The sequence below is a fragment of the Diadema setosum genome, chromosome 3, assembly GCF_964275005.1.
Source record: "Diadema setosum chromosome 3, eeDiaSeto1, whole genome shotgun sequence".
In the NCBI taxonomy this organism is placed as follows: Eukaryota; Metazoa; Echinodermata; class Echinoidea; order Diadematoida; family Diadematidae; genus Diadema; species Diadema setosum.
The window spans coordinates 40,401,287-40,419,946 of record NC_092687.1 but is presented as its reverse complement, the minus strand read 5'-3'; the positions used below and the strand labels follow the sequence as shown (position 1 = coordinate 40,419,946).

Here is an 18,660-nt window from a genome sequence, read left to right as displayed (position 1 = left end):
TCTTACTGTTCCTCCTTTTCGGGAAAGCGCAAGAGTTGAAAAATTGGTCTCCGCCGGGAATCGAACCCGGGTCTTTGGCATGGAACGTATGTATACATATATATAACTTACGTTTTAAACTTAAAAAAAAAAAGTGATTACACGGAAAACAGTATAGGGTACTCACTCTCGCAAAGTCTACACACACACACTTGTCATTTGCATTTGCGTTAGATTGAGAGATTTAGAGTCCATGGTCTTGCCTACTGACACCCCCCCCCCCCCCGGAAAAAAGAGTTGATGAAAAAGAAGAGTCGTTGGAAAATACTGTTTGTTGTTTGTTCTTTTTGGCCCCTGCGGGCAACAACATTGACAGGAATTCAACATTGAATTTCAAATTTATGCATATTTAGAAAAGTTGAATATTTAAATGAAACTATTTTATGTTTTTCTACATGCATGAAACAGCAACAGCGACATTGTCGTAGATATTCGTAGGATACGTAGGAATATATCAACAGAAATGAGAGCTAAGAGACTGAGATTGGTAAAGCATCGATGCATTAAGTTATCTCTGTCTTCCCCCATGTCAGCTCCAATGGACTTCAAGGCAAGTGCCCCTGCCTACCAACAAATCCTTTCTGAGTGGTCCCCGCCTGGCAGTCCTTACCCAATGTTTGATGATAACCTGGCTCTAAATATCTCTACGAACTGGTAAGTTTGTCTTTATTGTATCTTTATGTAACAACTGTAAGTTCGGACGTAATCAAAGAGAAGCTTTTTGTATGACGCAGATGTTGCCAACAATTATGTATATGTAACGACAATGGGTTTCGGAACTAGTGTCATCATAATTTTCAAAATGTTCAATATTTATTTTCTTATAATCATATTATTGTATTTTCTGTGTTTCCTTCAATATTTTATACTCAAGGACATACACGTACACAGTCACCTGCGTCAGTGATGAAGGTTTTGTTGCCATGGGTAACACGACTGAGCTCTTCCTTCTTATCGGACCAGAAGACGGGGTAAAGGAGGACACTCTATACACGTGTTCCGTTACGTTGACGTTTAATGGCACCACCAGTGAGCCTGGAAACAGTGCATCAGTTTTTACCTTGGAGGAACCACGTACGTTATGAGACTGAAGGGACTGCAAACAATTGAAGTTGCACTTATGAAACCATCTATGTTGTGAGAGCAAAGAAAAAAAAAAACAATGTTATATATTTGATGTTGTTGTTGTTGTTTTTCGTTTTTTGTTTTGTTTTGTTTTGTTTTTGTTTTGTTTTTGTTTTGTTTTGTTTTTTTTTTTTTTTTTTTGGGGGGGGGGTATATTTCTGAACATAGTTACATGTACGTATTTGATCTACCTCAATGGTATTGTTCTTGGTCTTGCCATTCGTAAATCTCAAATAACAAAAGGGAAGAAAACTTACGTCTGTTCATAACAACATTTAAAAAAAAAAATCGCAAAATTTGTTATTCTTTCCAATCCTTGCTTCCATGGCGTATCAACCATAAGGAATCCAGTGTGTAATATATTTCACTTTGGGGAATTTGCGTTCAACAGGTACTGCCAACGGCTCTTTTGTTGACTGGGAAAACAACGTCACCTTGCCTATAACCTTCTATGATTTCAGGTGAGTGTCAGTAATCTTTACCATGGTGTAAGGACAACTTCATTATTTTTATGCGTTGCACATGTGTCTACCTGATTGTGCTGATAAGTAGCGTATACATAATATTATCCAAATTATTTCAACTTATTATCATTCATTTTACTATTGTGTGATAAAAATCATGGTTTGTAATTTGGAACAAGATCAACACTTTTTGATTTGCAACTGATTGACAAATTGCCCTGCATCGACGTATTTACGTCGATGCAGGGCAATTTGTCAATCAGTTGCAATGAAAGCATCTCGACGGAAGAATTTCATGAACTTTTTGATTTGCCTGACTCTGCCATCTTGAGTACACGAAACTTTTCATATCTTTAAATCTGCGTTGATCACGTGGCAATTAGAGGCACAAAGCAAGGGCTTACAAACACACACACACACACACACACACACACACACACACATGCACACAAACAAACACATGCACAGTTAGAATAATTAATCTTGAAATTAGTCTACCTTCGTATTCATTTGTTTGTTTTTGTATAGGTTTTCCCGGCCAATTTCGCACTTTTGTCAGTCCATTTGATAAAAGGTTCATTCAATTTAGCGAAAATCCTCGTCACTGCACATTCTGTCATTCAAAATTGCAACTTGTTCGTTCAATTTAGCATTTCTATCAATGAAATTCGCACATGTGCCTTTCGAATTCGTAAAACGGGCATTCAAATTGGCACGTGGTCTTCAGTCATTCAAATTCGCCAGCACTGGCGGCAAATGGTATTTCAGTCATTCAATTTCGCGTATGGGCAGTCAAATTCCAAACATGTTCATTCAAATTGGCGTAGTGTTATTTCTGTTTTGAAAAGGTGAGAACCGTGATTTATACGTAGTTAAATGTGAATTTTTGTTTCATCCACACACTGTTAAGTATATAGTAAAGGTATCTTTGATCCTTAATAACTCAAGTTTATTGTTCTGTAACGCCCCTCTTCTTTCATACATGTTATACATGCACCAGTACCATAGATTCACTTCACTTTCTTATGTCAAGTCATGGCAGCACAAATTAGATACAGGCGTATCTCTCAAGAAGACAGGGAAAGAATCAAAGAAGCATTTGAGGGTCTCTGGTCAAAACCTTGACAAATTCATCTCTAGAGCTGATCCAAGAACTTTATTTCTAGTGATGATTAACGCAATATAGCACCCAAGAAAATGAAAATAATGAAACATGCAGATGAGGGAAATAATCAGGATGTAAATTGAAACCTCCTTCTCCCAATCAATGTCAAAACAAACTTAAGATTAATGTATCTGTGAATGAAATAATGCTATCGATCATTAATAAACACACACACATATTTTGAAAGTACTATTGCAAAGATGATATCAGAATAAAGAATGAATCCGAAAATATGAAATGTCAAGATGCTTGCAAACAATACCTATGATGACTGAAAATGAAGAAAGGAATCAAAGCATATAACGTGTCTGCTAAATTGACTGCAGTAAATGCGAAATTGGATGCCCAAGAATGAATTCGAATGAACGAGCGCAGCGTATACGTGAACACGTGACGATATCATGCTAAATTGAATGAACGATTTGCGAAATGGTGCTTGTCTTACGAATTTGAACTGAAAAAGTTGCTGATTCGAATGATGTTAAAGGTAATTTGAATGCTCCAAAATGAATTTGAATGAAAAGATTATAAAATTGAAATACCGAACATGCCATCTAGGCTAAATTGTGCTAAATTGAATGCAGCAATTAGGAATTGGACTGAAAAAGTGCGAAATTGGCCGGGAAAACCTAATTTGTTTGTTTGTATTTTTAAACCATACTCCAGTGCCAATGAAAGAGATTTCGATTCTACCGTAAAAACGCTGAAGACCTCCCCACATTACGTCGATACTCCATTTACCTCCTGGTTGAGCGAGACCGACCATCCAACCAGTGTGGGCCTCTCAAGGTGGTTTCATGACGTCGACAGCAACTTTGTGACGGAGGCCCAGCTGGTACTCCCATTGGTCAATATAACGTCGACCAACCAGTCAATATACAGGTTGTTAACCTTTGTACAATTCGTGTTTGTTTGTTCATTTTCCATCTGAGAAGATGGCTGGATACCCCATATGCAGCAGTACGTTAAGCTGGTCTTCCATGGGGTCCAGTTTGATGTTAGGTGGGACCACTTCGCCGGGTTAAACACCCTGGAAAATAGATCTACTGAAGTTTGTGCAAAACTACCGTGTTGTTGTAATCCCTTCCTTGCTCGATTGCTATAAGACGGTTGTTCACACACAACAAAATATGCAATGTAACACATATTGCATATAAACATTGATAATAGTAGTAGTAGTAGTAGTAGTAGTAGTAGTAGTAGTAATAATGATAATAATGATAATAATAATAATAGTGATAACAATGATAATAATAAGTATAATCATAAAAACAATAAGAAGAAGAGGAAGAAGAAGAAGTCGAAGAAGAATAATGCCAATGAATAATAATACTATGAAAACGAAATCAAAAGAAAGAAGAAACATCAATGAAGGATGAAAGAAATCTGCCATGCTCAAAGATAGGTACTTCCAGTAATGAGCTGAAAGTAAGTACAAAACACTGTATTTCACTCAGATAATATTATGAAAAATTACAAAGTGTAGTCTAGAGAATGTTCTTCCCTATACTGACGAGATACTGATGATTTTCACGCTGAATAATTATTATGCTGGGGTACTTTTGAGGAGGTAGTGGTGCTTTCTCGCACATATTGGTAATTATAAATAGATATACACAAATAATAGTAAGGTAGCTGCCTATGCAAACGAGGTTCTCTGCGCAAGATTAACCTTTGTTCTGTTTCGTTTAGTTGCCGTTGTTGTTTCTCCGTTAAACTTCATCTTGATTTACTTTTATTTTTCTGTTCCCTTCCATAAAGCATTCAGGGAAGACTGAGTCAAACAAATAAACAAAAAATAGACGCAAATAAGAATGTTAATTATGAGAAAGTAAAAGCCAAGGGATCTAATGACGAGAAGGCCGATAGAGGATTCCACTTTTTGACACAAATAAATAATTACTATTCTGCCGTGAAAATATATTATGAAAGGAGTATTCATTTTGGAAATGATATTTGGGAATCTGAATTATTTAGGCAATTCTACTCGTCTCTTTGCGCAGGTTTTGGGAAGCTTCTTTCTTTCCATTGGACGACGTTGGCTATGGCTCCCAGTCCCAGCGAGACTGTGAATTCAAGCTGCACAATTTTGGGTTCGAGACCTTTGTCGTTTTTATTATAGGTTTTCCCGGCCAATTTCGCACTTTTGTCAGTCTATTTGATAAAAGGATCATTCAATTTAGCGAAAGTCCTCGTCACTGCACATTCTGTCATTCAAAATTGCAACTTGTGCATTCAATTTAGCATTTCGATCAAGGAAATTCGCACATGTGTCTTTCGAATTCGTAAAACGGGCATTCAAATTGGCACGTGCTCTTCAGCCATTCAAATTCGCCAACACTGGCGGAAAGTGGTATTTCAGTCATTCAATTTCGCGTATGGGCAGTCAAATTCCAAACCTGTTCATTCAAATTGGCGTAATGTTATTTCTATTTTGAAAAGGTGAGAACCGTGGTTTATACGTAGGGGGTAAATGTGAATTTCTGTTTCATCCACACACTGTTAAGTATATAGGCCTAGCAAAGTTATCTTTGACCCTAAATAATTCAAGTTTGTTGTTCTGTAACGCCCCTCTTCTTTTATACATGACGGTTATCAGAACTATACATGCACCAGTACCATAGATTCACTTTACTTTCTTATGTCCAGTCATGGCAGTACGAGTTAGATACAGGCGTATCTCTCAAGAAGACAGGGAAAGAATCATAGAACCATTTGAGGGTATGTGACGAAAACTATAGCTCTGTTCGAGTTAACTTGTTTCGTCGCAGTAAAAAGAGATGCCACTCCAAAACGCTCTCACCATTAAGCCCAAAGGCACAGAGAATAAAGTACACGCAAAATCCATTCATGATTTTAGGTGCCCATTCCTGCAGGATTTATTGAGAGAGTTCTTTCGACGTGGACATTATTGCGAGAAGAGTTATCACACAGAGGTGCCTAGCAGCTCTTAGGTCTGCACTCAGCGACGTCTAGATATCTTCTGAAGACTGAAGGCAATATCACTATTTCTTGTCCCCTACAAAATTGCTGATCTATGAAAAACCACTATGAATGAAGGGAGAGTAAAATAGTCCTATTTGGACAGGTCAGCCATTTACAAAAAGGGGAAGGGTACATTAAGGGAAACAAAAAGAATACTAGCTTGGTCAAGTCAGCACATTGCTGCTACTAACTTTTGTTTTGTCTCGATTCCACACAAAGACATAAAATAGAAAATAACTCCTGACCAATCACACCACTGCCCCTTCTTACATAACTTATGTTACCTCTTGTCTGGAATAAGAAATAAAGAGTTATATAGTATCTTCACTCTTGACCAATCATAGAGAAGGTCATTCTTACATAACTTATGTTATTCATTGTCTGAAAACCTATTCAAAGAGACACAAAAGAAAATTACTTTTAACCAATCATCTCTCTGTCTGGACCAGCAATGTATATCTCTATTTCCTGCTAGCCTCCTACCCTAAGGGTTAAGACCAACTGACCTTTGAGATGTTTGTCCCTGGACAGGGGATTTATCTTACATCAAGCTCCTGAGGACTGCCACCTGTTGTGGTCTGGAGATGGGGATGTACTATACAGTGCTATACATTTAAATGTGAAATGGACAGTACTATACGCATGGGGTATTTCCCACAAAATAATTGGGCTGACATGTGTGCATGTCACAGACATCCCCAACCTTCTAAGATGGAAACTATACAAGTTTAGAATGAAGGTTCTCAAACCTTATTATGAACATAGTTTACATGTAGACAAAATTTATAGCGTTTACACTGTTTAACCAGACTGGTTATTTAACTTATGAGACTAAATAGTCTATGTTGTGCAATTCTAGCTCAACAGCTCACATGTAAACAATCAAAACATATAATAACTCAAAACAACTGTACATTTACTTTAGACAAATTTGAACATGGATCGTGGAAATTACTTGCAGATTGTAAACTTCTCTTTCTTTCTTTCTTTCTTTCTTTTTTTTTTTTCAAAAAAGATTAGGATTGAGTTCACCTCCTTGCTCTGCAAACATCCTTCTTTTCATCATCATAATTTCTCTAATGTTTTACACACAAGGCATGTGCCCTTTTTCTGAGTACTTTGATTTTTGTTAGCTTACTAACAATAAGTATTCTGGCATCACTATGCCATGTGCATACATTTAAGGCTGTTGCATATTGTGTACAAGTCATGCAGTATCAAAAGATTCAAGATGACCACAGATAATTACATTCTGGCATCAATGATCAATAGCACAGTGTATGAATGCGTCAGTGTTCTCGTGTTCATCATTGTCCTCAATAATGAAGTCCTCAGTGTCTTTCGTTCGTGATGTTTTCATTTCATCCAATGATAAAGTTCATCCGTTTACTGTTCAGTCGAATTGAAACTCCAAACTCGTATAGGCAAGTGAGTGGCTATGCGATTATTTTATCCTAACACTTTTCATACTGGTGTGGGCAGAATCACAGTTCTACTGTTCTATATACCACTACAGGTATAACATACAACATAAATTATCCTGAACTGCGACTTTAAATCCTACCAAAGGAAATCGGAATGTACTTTACATGTATACAACGTTAAGACACACACTTAATTCTTCAGATAAGAACATTCTTTCAGAATTCACTCATTGATCCTTATATATACCCACAGCATGTGTATAAGCCCTGGCATTATATCATACTATTATGGTATTATTCCTAGATGCGGGACAATGCATCTGCATTGCCGTTCATTCTTCCACTGCGGTGTTCCACCACCATCGGGTAAGACTGCAGTGCCAGGCTCCATCGCATAAGTCGAGCATTTTTGGTTTTGAGCTGTTTTAGCCAGCTCAGGGGGTTATGGTCTGTCTGAATGACAAATGACTGCCCAAACAAATATGGATGAAATTTCTCGACACTCCAAATTATGGCTAGGCACTCTTTCTCAATGATGGGGTAGTTCACTTCGCGGGGGAGCAACTTGCGACTAATGAATGCGACCGGGTGATCAACCCCCTCCTCATCTGTCTGGCTGAGCACAGCCCCTATGCCCCTATCACTAGCATCTACCTGCACAATGAAGGGAGCGGAGTAGTTTGGGCTCCTCAAAACTGGGGCAGAGGTCAGTGAACTTTTGAGTGTTTGGAAGGCTGCCTCACATTTTGGGTTCCATCTCACCAATTTAGGCTCTGATTTCCTCGTAAGGTCAGTGAGTGGGGAGGCTATTTCACTGTACTCCGGGATGAATTTCCGATAATATCCTGTTAGTCCTAGGAAGGCTCTAACGTCTGTTTTCGTGACTGGCCTAGGATATGATACTACAGCCTCAATCTTCGCAGGTTCAGGCTTCACCTTCCCCCCTCCAATCACAAAACCCAGGTACAATACCTCTCTCTCACCGAACTTGCACTTGGCTGGCTTGGCTGTCAAGCCTGCCTCTCTCAACCTCCCTAGCACATCCTTCAAGTGTTCTACATGCTCCTCCCATGTTTCACTAAAGATGACTATGTCATCAATGTACGCTGCTGCATAGGCCTGTGCGCCGCGCAAAACTTTGTCTACCAGCCGTTGGAATGTCGCAGGCGCCCCTTTCATTCCAAAAGGCATCACTGTGAACTCATATAGCCCAAAGGGCGTAATGAATGCAGATTTCTTGCGCGCTGCCTCCGTCAATTCGACTTGATAGTACCCTTTTGTGAGGTCAAGGGTGGATACATACTTGGCATTGCCTAGCCTGTCTATAAGTTCCTCGATGTTGGGTATTGGATAGCTATCAAAGACCGTGATTTCATTCAACTTTCTGTAGTCTACACACAGTCGCATGGATTGATCCTTTTTCGTCACTAGTACGATTGGGGATGCATATGGTGATGCAGACTCTTGAATTATCCCCATCTTCAACATCTCATCCAACTCTCTTTTCACTGTTTCCTTGACACTATGAGGTAAACGGTACGCGCGCTGGCGGACCGGCCTTTCAGAAGTAGTTTCAACCTCATGTTGCAAGATGTTTGTCCTACCGGGGATACTGCTTAGGGTCTCCCTAAACTCAGAAGTGATTGCTCTCACGTCATTGGCCTGTTCTTCGCTCAAGCGGTTAGAAATCTCTACTTCACTTTCACTATCTGCGCCTGGACTAATTAGTGGGGCAACAGGTATACTTGGATCAGTTTCCTCCTCTACTATCCTGGGCTGTGTGTACATTACAACCCCCTGCCTTGCATTCCACTTCTTCAGCATGTTTATGTGAAAGACCTGGTGTCGTTTTCTTTCTCCTACCTCTACTACATAGTCTACATCACTCACTTTTTGCACTATTCTGTATGGGCCTTGCCACTTTGCCAACAATTTGCTGCTTGAAGTTGGGAGAAGAACCAACACCTCATCCCCCACCTCTAGCATGCGAGCACGCGCTCCTTTGTCATACCACAGTTTCTGGCGCGTCTGCGCTGCCGACAAATTCTTGTGTGCTAGCTCTAGGTTCTCTGCCAATCTAGTCCTCATGTTCATTACATATGACAGGATTCCCTCTCCCTCAGTGATTTCGCCTGTCAATGTCTCCTTTAACACGTCTAGGGGCCCCCTCACACGATGACCATACAGAAGTTCAAATGGGGAGAAACCCGTGGACTCTTGGGGAACCTCCCGGTATGCGAACAGGACATAAGGAAGATGCTCATCCCAATTGCATTTTCCCTCATCCATGTACGGCTTTAGCATCCCTTTCAGTGTGGAATTGAAACGTTCTACTAGCCCGTTACTTTGGGGGTGATAGGGGCTCGTCCTTATCTTCCTGATTCCTAAGCTCTCGCACACTTGAACCATCAGTTTTGACATGAAATTGGAACCTTGGTCGGTGAGAATTTCTTGTGGTACCCCCACCCGAGAGAAAAGCTTGATGAGCTCATCAGCAATCTTGTCAGCATTGGTGGAACGAAGGGGGATTGCTTCTGGGTACCTCGTCGAGTAGTCACAAATGACTAGAATGTACATGTTGCCCTTCTTTGATTTGGGCAGGGGCCCCACTATATCTAGAGCAATTCGTTGGAATGGCTCACCTATGATGGGCACCTGAACCATGGGCACTTTACCACCCCTCTTGCTACTAGTCTTCTGGCAGGGCTCACATGTTCGAATATACTCTGAAACGTCTCTAAAAAGCCCTGGCCAGTAGTAATTCCGGAGGATCCTATCTTTTGTCTTTTCGACGCCCAGGTGCCCCGCCATGAGATTGTCATGGGCCATCCCCAGCAGCTCCCGCCGGTACTGTTTTGGAACTACTACTTGCCGAAACTCCTGCCCCTGGGTTGCCCCCTTTTTCCTCCAGTGCCGGAAGAGGATTCCCCCCTCCCAGTAGAAATAGCACTCGTCCCCTGCATCTGTGTCAGAGGGGAGGGCCTTTTCCCGAACCAATTTTAGAGTCCCATCCTCCCTTTGGTCCTTTCCTAGCTCAGATTTTGAGAGCATCAGTAGGCTTGGAGTAGCACACCTATCACTACCTACGTCTTTGTCATTTTGGGGTCTTCCTCCCTCATTCTTCCCTGTTTCCTGTTCAGCCATCTTGGCTTGCTGCCCCCTTGTGACAACCATAACAGGGTCCTGCAGTTGCAATTCTTGCAATCTATCATTCAAAAGCTCATTGCCTAGTATCATGTCTACAGAGAGAGTGTCAATTACTCCTACCACAACGTATCCCGAGATGGAGTATGGCTCACTCACAAGATGTATGAGGGCTAATGGGACATCAACCTCATTCCCTGTCACACCCCCTATCCTCACACTCTGCCCTGTGTAGGCATTAGCATGTACATATTCTGGCCTCACTAATGTTTGGGTCGCACCCGTATCCCGTAACAACTGTATTTTCTTCCCATTCACATCAGCCTCGCTCATGTATGGCTTATGTTTAGGGTCCACTTGATCTGCCCGACATAAATAGCCCTTAGCTACGCCACTCCCCTTATCAGAGGGCCCTCCCCCCTGCTTATTAGGGCAGTTAGGGGCGATGTGGCCTGGCTTACCACATTTGTAACACTTTACTGCTTCCCGATCCTTTCTATTGTTCTGGGAGTTTTGAACTTGCCCCTTTGGTTTTTCCTTCCCAGCCTGGCCTGATGGGAGGTTATTGCTGTTCCCTCTATCAGTCCTAGGGCCCTTATAGGTATGGTTTAGGCTCCTCCTGGTAGTGGTATACTCGTCGGCTAGACTAATCAATTGCCCAAAATCAGCTGCATGGTTATCGAGTAACCACAGCTTCAAATCAGGAGGAACGTGATCCAGCAGGTTTTCTTGTAGGATCATGTCCTCAAGTTTCCTCACGTTCCCCTTTGCTCCTACTCCCTCTCCCCACCTATCAAATGCATCGCGCATCCTCGTTCCATACTCTACGTAGCTTTCATCCCCGCGTTTATTCATTCTCCGAAATTTTTGCCTGTAGGCATCTGGCGTTAGCTCATATTTAAGCAGAATTGCTTTTTTGATCACATCGTAGTTGCCACACACATCATCGTCTAGTCTAGAATAAGCTTCGCGTGCTTTCCCTGTGAGTAGGGGTGCTAGTCTTCCTGCCCACAACTCCTTTTCCCAACCGTGAAGTTTCGCAACTTTTTCAAAAGTGCGCAGAAACGCATCTACATCATCTCCTTCTTTGAGTCTGGGCAGCAATTCTTTCAAATTATCTGGCCTATGATGGGTCGCTGGCCCCTGCCTCTGCGCAGCATTTTGCGCTAATCGCACCTCCCTTTCCAGCTGTATACGAGCTTTTTCAATATTTTCTTCCTTCTCTAACTCTACGCGCCTAGTCTCAGCCTGAATTTCTGCCAGACGTAGTTCATGCTGCATCCTTTCGCTCTCAACGCGCAGACGCATCATTTCGAGCTCTACATTACCTTCAGTTTGGGGAGCATTGCTAGATCCTGTCTCAGACCCCGCCCCTGCTGAATTTACATGAGGCTGTAGCATTTCAATCAATTCTGCCTTACTAAGCCCGTCATGGGACAAGCCCAACTCATCACACTTCTCCCTCAACTCGGCCACCCTCATTTGTCGCAAGTCACTCATACTTAATATACTTCACTAGTAAATGTATGCGATAACCTTAACAAAAGACAAATGTGACCAATAATTCAAAATACTCTAAAGTCATAGAATTACCTTAGCTCATAAAATACTATAATCCCATGTATCTAACGCTTAAGGATATTAGGATAATTTGTATTGTGATTAGCCTGCACTGAGATTAAACCACACACCTCAATTACCATATTTTACTTTAGCGTTCATGAAATAAATGTAAATTGAGCCACACCCTTGCAATTCCAGTTCTACTTTCACTTAGCTCCTTTTGGTGTTCGTCAAATGCTCCTCCTGCCTCTCGCAGCCAGTCAGCTCCACAGCTCCTGCCGTCCGTCGATCTGCTCCAGATCCAGCAAAATGAAGCATCCAAATCCTCCTGGATTATGAATCTGCTCCCCTCCAATGGAACTGCTGCCACAGGCATCCGGATGTGTACACCAACAATTCACTCGTCTCCAGACGAAAATTGCGTGCTCCAGTGGATCAGTATGAATTGTTCCACTCAGCTTTAAATATGAGTATTTTGTAGACTTGTGGATCAACTTGGACTGCCCCTTTTTGCTTGAAACTGCTTCCGGGACAGCGTCTTTCTATGGATCAGTTCGAGTTGAAACTGCTCCCAAACCGAAGACTGGAGAATTAAATTTATTTTCTCCAGCCAGCAAACTGCTCCAGATGCAATACCGAAGAACTGAGCACTGTACAGTTTATAGCTGGCTCCGTCGAAATCTCCACAGCCTACGTCTCGAAGTTAACAGACTTGAATAGATGGACTGGTGCGCTTGGCTTCCAGATCCCACTTGCTGCCACCAAGATGTGACGAAAACTATAGCTCTGTTCGAGTTAACTTGTTTCGTCGCAGTAAAAAGAGATGCCACTCCAAAACGCTCTCACCATTAAGCCCAAAGGCACAGAGAATAAAGTACACGCAAAATCCATTCATGATTTTAGGTGCCCATTCCTGCAGGATTTATTGAGAGAGTTCTTTCGACGTGGACATTATTGCGAGAAGAGTTATCACACAGAGGTGCCTAGCAGCTCTTAGGTCTGCACTCAGCGACGTCTAGATATCTTCTGAAGACTGAAGGCAATATCACTATTTCTTGTCCCCTACAAAATTGCTGATCTATGAAAAACCACTATGAATGAAGGGAGAGTAAAATAGTCCTATTTGGACAGGTCAGCCATTTACAAAAAGGGGAAGGGTACATTAAGGGAAACAAAAAGAATACTAGCTTGGTCAAGTCAGCACATTGCTGCTACTAACTTTTGTTTTGTCTCGATTCCACACAAAGACATAAAATAGAAAATAACTCCTGACCAATCACACCACTGCCCCTTCTTACATAACTTATGTTACCTCTTGTCTGGAATAAGAAATAAAGAGTTATATAGTATCTTCACTCTTGACCAATCATAGAGAAGGTCATTCTTACATAACTTATGTTATTCATTGTCTGAAAACCTATTCAAAGAGACACAAAAGAAAATTACTTTTAACCAATCATCTCTCTGTCTGGACCAGCAATGTATATCTCTATTTCCTGCTAGCCTCCTACCCTAAGGGTTAAGACCAACTGACCTTTGAGATGTTTGTCCCTGGACAGGGGATTTATCTTACATCAAGCTCCTGAGGACTGCCACCTGTTGTGGTCTGGAGATGGGGATGTACTATACAGTGCTATACATTTAAATGTGAAATGGACAGTACTATACGCATGGGGTATTTCCCACAAAATAATTGGGCTGACATGTGTGCATGTCACAGGGTAATAACCTTGACAAATAATTGATGGCTAGAGCTGATCCAAGAACTTTATTCATAATGATAATTTACGAAATATAGATAGCACCCACTAAATGAAAATAATGAAACATGCAGATGAAAGAAATATATAATTACGGTGTACATTGAAACCTCCTCTCAATTAATGTAAAAAAAAACAAGATTAATGTATCTGTGAATGAAATCGAATGCTATCGAACATTTTAAACACATACACATATTTTGAAAGTACTGTTGCAAAGATGATATCAGCATAAAGAATGAATACGAAAATATGAAATGCTAAGATGCTTGCAAACACTACCTATGATGAATGAAAATGGGGAAAAAAAAGAAATAAATGCATTAACGTGTCTGCTACATTGACTGCAGTAAATGCGAAATTGGATGCCCAAGAATGAATTCGAATGAACGAGCGCAGCGTATACGTGATCACGTGATTATATCATGCTAAATTGAATGAACAATTTGCGAAATGGTGCTTGTCTTACGAATTTGAAGTGAAAAAGTGCTGATTCGAATGATGTTAAAGGTAATTTGAATGCTCCAAAATGAATTTGAATGAAAAGATTATAAAATTGAATTACCAAACATGCCATCCAGCTAAATTGTGCTAAATTGAATGCACAAATTAAGAATTGGACTGAAAAAAGTGCGAAATTGGCCGGGAAAACCTATAGTAGAAAACGAAGTCATGATATCGTATATATGTATTTCTTTTTATGTCAAGAATATGCGAGTGTATTACGTGCATATGGGCAAGAGTGTGTGTGCGTATGTATGTGTACTTAAAATCATAAAAATTTTCGTGAAATAGATTAAATCGATATGATAGATGCAGTCACTATGATTCAAGCATGATTTCATTATTTGAAGTAAAACTGAAGCTGACTGAAATTGCACAGTCGTCTTGGGCGTATCATTGCTATTTGCTATACGTTCTACCCACTCTTTGAAAGCGAACATAATCCATTATTTCTGTGAAGTTTTACCAGCGGTATAAGGACAGCGATTCGCTTCACCGGAAATGAAGACCTCGCCGTCGGAGGAGGCGAAGAAATCTGGGTCTTCATCAACAAGGTCCTGGTCCTAGAGCTGCACAGGGAATATCAGTTTTCACTAAATTGCAAGAAGATTACCTTTTGGCAAGATCACAGTAAGTTTGTCTCTGTCACTCGTTGCTTTCTTTCTTTCTTTTTTTTTTTTTTTTGGGGGGGGGGAACTATAAATCATAGAAGTGAATAAATGAAACACGCAAAGGTTTATATAGGCCTATCTACTTTGAATTCAAGATTGGGTTTGTTTGCATAGTCTGTCAAGAGAGTAGCGAACATTTATGATTTTGAGTTCACTTTCATTTAGCCTTTGCCTTTAACTTGATTTTGTCCGTGTGTTTTGTTTGTTATTGTTTTCCATATTTTTTGTTATTGTTTATTTGAAATGTCTGATTGGAGACCATTTAGGCAACGTAATTTGGTGAATGATATCATGTGACTACTTCCCTTGCTGTTTTTGTTTTGTTTTGTTCTGTTTTGTTTCATTTTTTTTTTCAGTTGGCACGTCTTTCGTCACCCAAGAGGGCGTTGTGATTGCAGGAGAGTGTCATGCAAACAGTGAACAATCTGACGTGAAATATGCAGATTTATTGGTAAGGTCCTTTCTCCTTCTCAAATCTTTCATTGTGCTTCTCCCTGTTCTTCCCCTCCATTCGTTTTTCATTCTTATTGTTATCTTTCTTTTAATTTAAAGGGACGATACAGTATTGGTGGAGATGAGAATTTGGCTTTTATTTTTTTTTTGCGAAATACCAAGAAAAGACATATGAAATAGTACAAAGCATACCATTTTAAGAGGAATTCAAAGTTTATTTGATAAAAATCGGGTTCGGAATGACTGAAACATCCAAAAACAAAGTAAAACAAAGCTATCTAATAAAAGGTGGGTCCCACACTTTATTAGAATCGCTCTTTTTTGGATATCTCACCCCTTTCAAAACCAATTTTCATCAAATAAACGTTGAAATCCTTATGGAATTACATGGTCTTTCAAATTTCACAAGAGGTTTCTCATTATCTCACCAAAAAATGTTAGAAACCTTTAATTAGGTCTCAACCAAAACTATAAGATCCCTTTAATCCATTGCGAAAGTGTCACGATAATCTGTTGATGTTACATATAGGTTTAATGTAGATTATAATAGAGATTACACCGTCTGCCATCATATCAGCTAACCTTGCGTCAATAATGTCTATCCCTTGAAATGTCATTAACATTGGCGTTTGACGTGCACACGTGACCTTTAACCCGAAGTCTCTTCGTTACTGCAGTCATCTTGGAAATGTATCACAATAGTATAAACACGTGGGAAGCAAATATTATTGTATATTCAAGAGTATAGAAAATATCTACTCCATGTTGGTGGAGAGCCGCGGTGTGAAATGGAAACGTGTTTTCCGTTCAGTATGTCACACAGTAATAAGCTTACCACATAAAAATTGTCAAAATGCGCAATATCACAAATACAAACTTCTGTGAAATTTTATTATAATGATAATATCAATATCACAACAAAGATTGATATAGAAATTATGTATTTCTTTCAAACTTTTTAAAAATCAATATTGTGAAGCCTATGGAAAGCAACGTATGTTTCATACGTGATTTTCTTATTTGATATCAGATCGGCGAAAAGTATCGCCTGGACATATTCCACACAGAGAGGCAGATGTGTGCGTCTGATTTTCTCCTCGAGCTGAGAGGGTTCTCTCTCCTCGGTGACGAAGACAGAGTGGACAAGTATAACGTTGTCATCAACGAAGATCTCCCGGTTAACTCCTCACTTGCAACGATAACGGTCGGAGATGTGTTCTCCATAAGCGCCCTCAGCGTTTCAATTATAAGTGGTGAGGGTTGGATGAGATCAGGAAAATAAAGATCTATCTATCTATTAATCTATCTATCTATCAATCTATGTATCTATCAGTCTATCTATATATCAATTTATCTATTTACCTATTATCTGTCTTTCTATCTATATGCTATCTTTGTATCTTTGTGGGAATGATGAGGTCTTTGCTGGTTTGAATTGTTCACTATTCATATTATTATAACAGAAGCAATATCGTTTCAGGAAAGTCTGATCTATTGTTCTCAGCATGTGGTATGCTATCATATTATTATTGATATTATGAATTATTACCAATAACACTCTTGTAGTTGTAGAGGTAGTGGAAATAGTAGTATAAGGTAGGAGTAGTAAAAGTAGTACTTGTGGTAGTAGCAGTAGTAGTAGTAATAGCAGCAGCTAGTAGTAGTAGTGACAATAATTTGTAGGCACAGTAGTGGTAATATTTATAGCAGTAGTAGTGGTAGTAGTAGTGGTGGTAGAGGTAGTAATAATAATAGTACTAGCAGCAGCACCTGTAGTGAACTTCCAGACCCTCTACTCGTACTATTTCGCTTTTCAGGATTTTGACACCCTAAACGTCGAAAACGATAGTTTAAGGTGATTTTGTCTTCGCCAAAGGCGGCGACTTCGTCGCCGCTAAGTTCAGTTGGCAAGGGTCTGGAAACCAGACTACACCGGTAGAGACATCTCCGTCGTTACCCTCCTCATTTCCTGATTATTGTTTCATGCCCAACAGGAAATGAAGCCCGTCATTTCACATTGGAAAACGGCTCTGGATCTAACATTGGAGGCGAGAACTCCACCGGAACTGCGCAAGGCGGCCCTACCTATGAGATTAATGGAATTGACTTCTTCACATGCCCGACTGTCCCAGTTCTGAGTGCGAAATTTTAGATATTGATCTCTCTTTTACTTCACTGATGTATTTCATTAGTATTGATTTAGTTACCATCGAATAATTGTCTTAGCAGAAAAATTGTTTTAATTGTCCCCAAAATGTGACAGTTTTGAACTTCAATTCATGAATTTCTTCCGTCGAGATGTTTTCATTGCAACTGATTGACAATTTGCCGTACATCGACGTGAATGAGCACTGAATTGATCAGTGTTTTTTTTTTTTTTTTTTTTTTTTTTTTTTTTTTTTTTTTTTTAGTAGTAGCCATGATGAAAAAAGTCATGGGCGTACATACTCGAGCAGGATTCGAACCTACGACTTCCTGATCACCGGACAGGCGTCATCTCCACTAGACCACCGAGCTTTCGCCCGAAAGCAAGTGTTGTTCTAATCCTTATAGCATGCAGCGGGTACTGCTTTATTGATTCGGTGATCAGGAAGTCGTAGGTTGAATCCTGCTCGAGTATGTACGCCCATGATTTTTTCATCATGGCTACTACTACTAAAAAAAAAAAAAAAAAAAAAAACACTGATCAATTCAGTGCTCATTCACGTCGATGTAGGGCAAATTGTCAATCAGTTGCAATGAAAACATCTCGACGGAAGAAATTCATGAATTTGAATAACAAAGCAGTACCCGCTGCATGCTATAAGGATTAGAACCAACACTTGAAGAGTTTGTTTGCAAAAACCGATAAGTCCATTTTTGAAGATTTTGAAGTACGGTCTCTGTCATAAAATACAAAATAATACCTTTAAAATGATATATTGGTCACTACATATAAAGGTATATTTTTGAAGTTATGGTCAAAAGAAGCAAAAATTTTCTTATTATTCTCTTTATTTTTCTTGACCTTTAATCGCAAATATCTCCATTTGACAAATATGGACTTATCGGTTTTTGCAAACAAACTCTTCACTTGCTTTCGGGCGAAAGCTCGGTGGTCTAGTGGAGATGACGCCTGTCCGGTGATCAGGAAGTCGTAGGTTCGAATCCTGCTCGAGTATGTACGCCCATGACTTTTTTCATCATAGCTACTACTAAAAAAAAAAAAAAAAAAAAAAAACACTGATCAATTCAGTGCTCATTCACGTCGATGTAGGGCAAATTGTCAATCAGTTGCAAAGTTTTGAACTTATTATCAAAAAAGAAAAGAAATGGGAAAACATATTTCGATGATATACCGCCTAATATTACAAAAACTTCATT

At 39.8% G+C, this 18,660-nt stretch overlaps 2 protein-coding genes across 2 annotated transcripts in view; one reads left to right on the top strand and one right to left on the bottom strand.

Moving 5' to 3' along the window:
* Nucleotides 1–7,502: 7,502 nt before the first annotated feature.
* Nucleotides 7,503–11,846, bottom strand: LOC140246862 (uncharacterized). Its single transcript, XM_072326189.1, has one exon. The coding sequence runs from the start codon at nucleotides 11,844–11,846 to the stop codon at nucleotides 7,503–7,505; it is 4,344 nt and encodes a 1,447-aa protein (XP_072182290.1).
* A 398-nt stretch (nucleotides 11,847–12,244) lies between these two features.
* The window catches only part of LOC140246861 (uncharacterized), a 31,657-nt gene continuing 25,241 nt past the window's right edge, over nucleotides 12,245–18,660 (top strand). Inside the window, exons 1-6 of the mRNA XM_072326188.1 lie at nucleotides 12,245–12,347; nucleotides 13,469–13,529; nucleotides 14,634–14,803; nucleotides 15,201–15,295; nucleotides 16,328–16,550; nucleotides 17,292–17,435. Of these exons, the coding sequence (XP_072182289.1) occupies nucleotides 12,245–12,347; nucleotides 13,469–13,529; nucleotides 14,634–14,803; nucleotides 15,201–15,295; nucleotides 16,328–16,550; nucleotides 17,292–17,435 (796 nt within the window). The remainder of the gene's footprint in view (nucleotides 12,348–13,468; nucleotides 13,530–14,633; nucleotides 14,804–15,200; nucleotides 15,296–16,327; nucleotides 16,551–17,291; nucleotides 17,436–18,660) is intronic.

Bases quoted from the DNA above. Each gene is read 5' to 3' on its own strand.
- LOC140246862 (XM_072326189.1), bottom strand. From the start codon at position 11,846: ATGAGTGACTTGCGACAAATGAGGGTGGCCGAGTTGAGGGAGAAGTGT.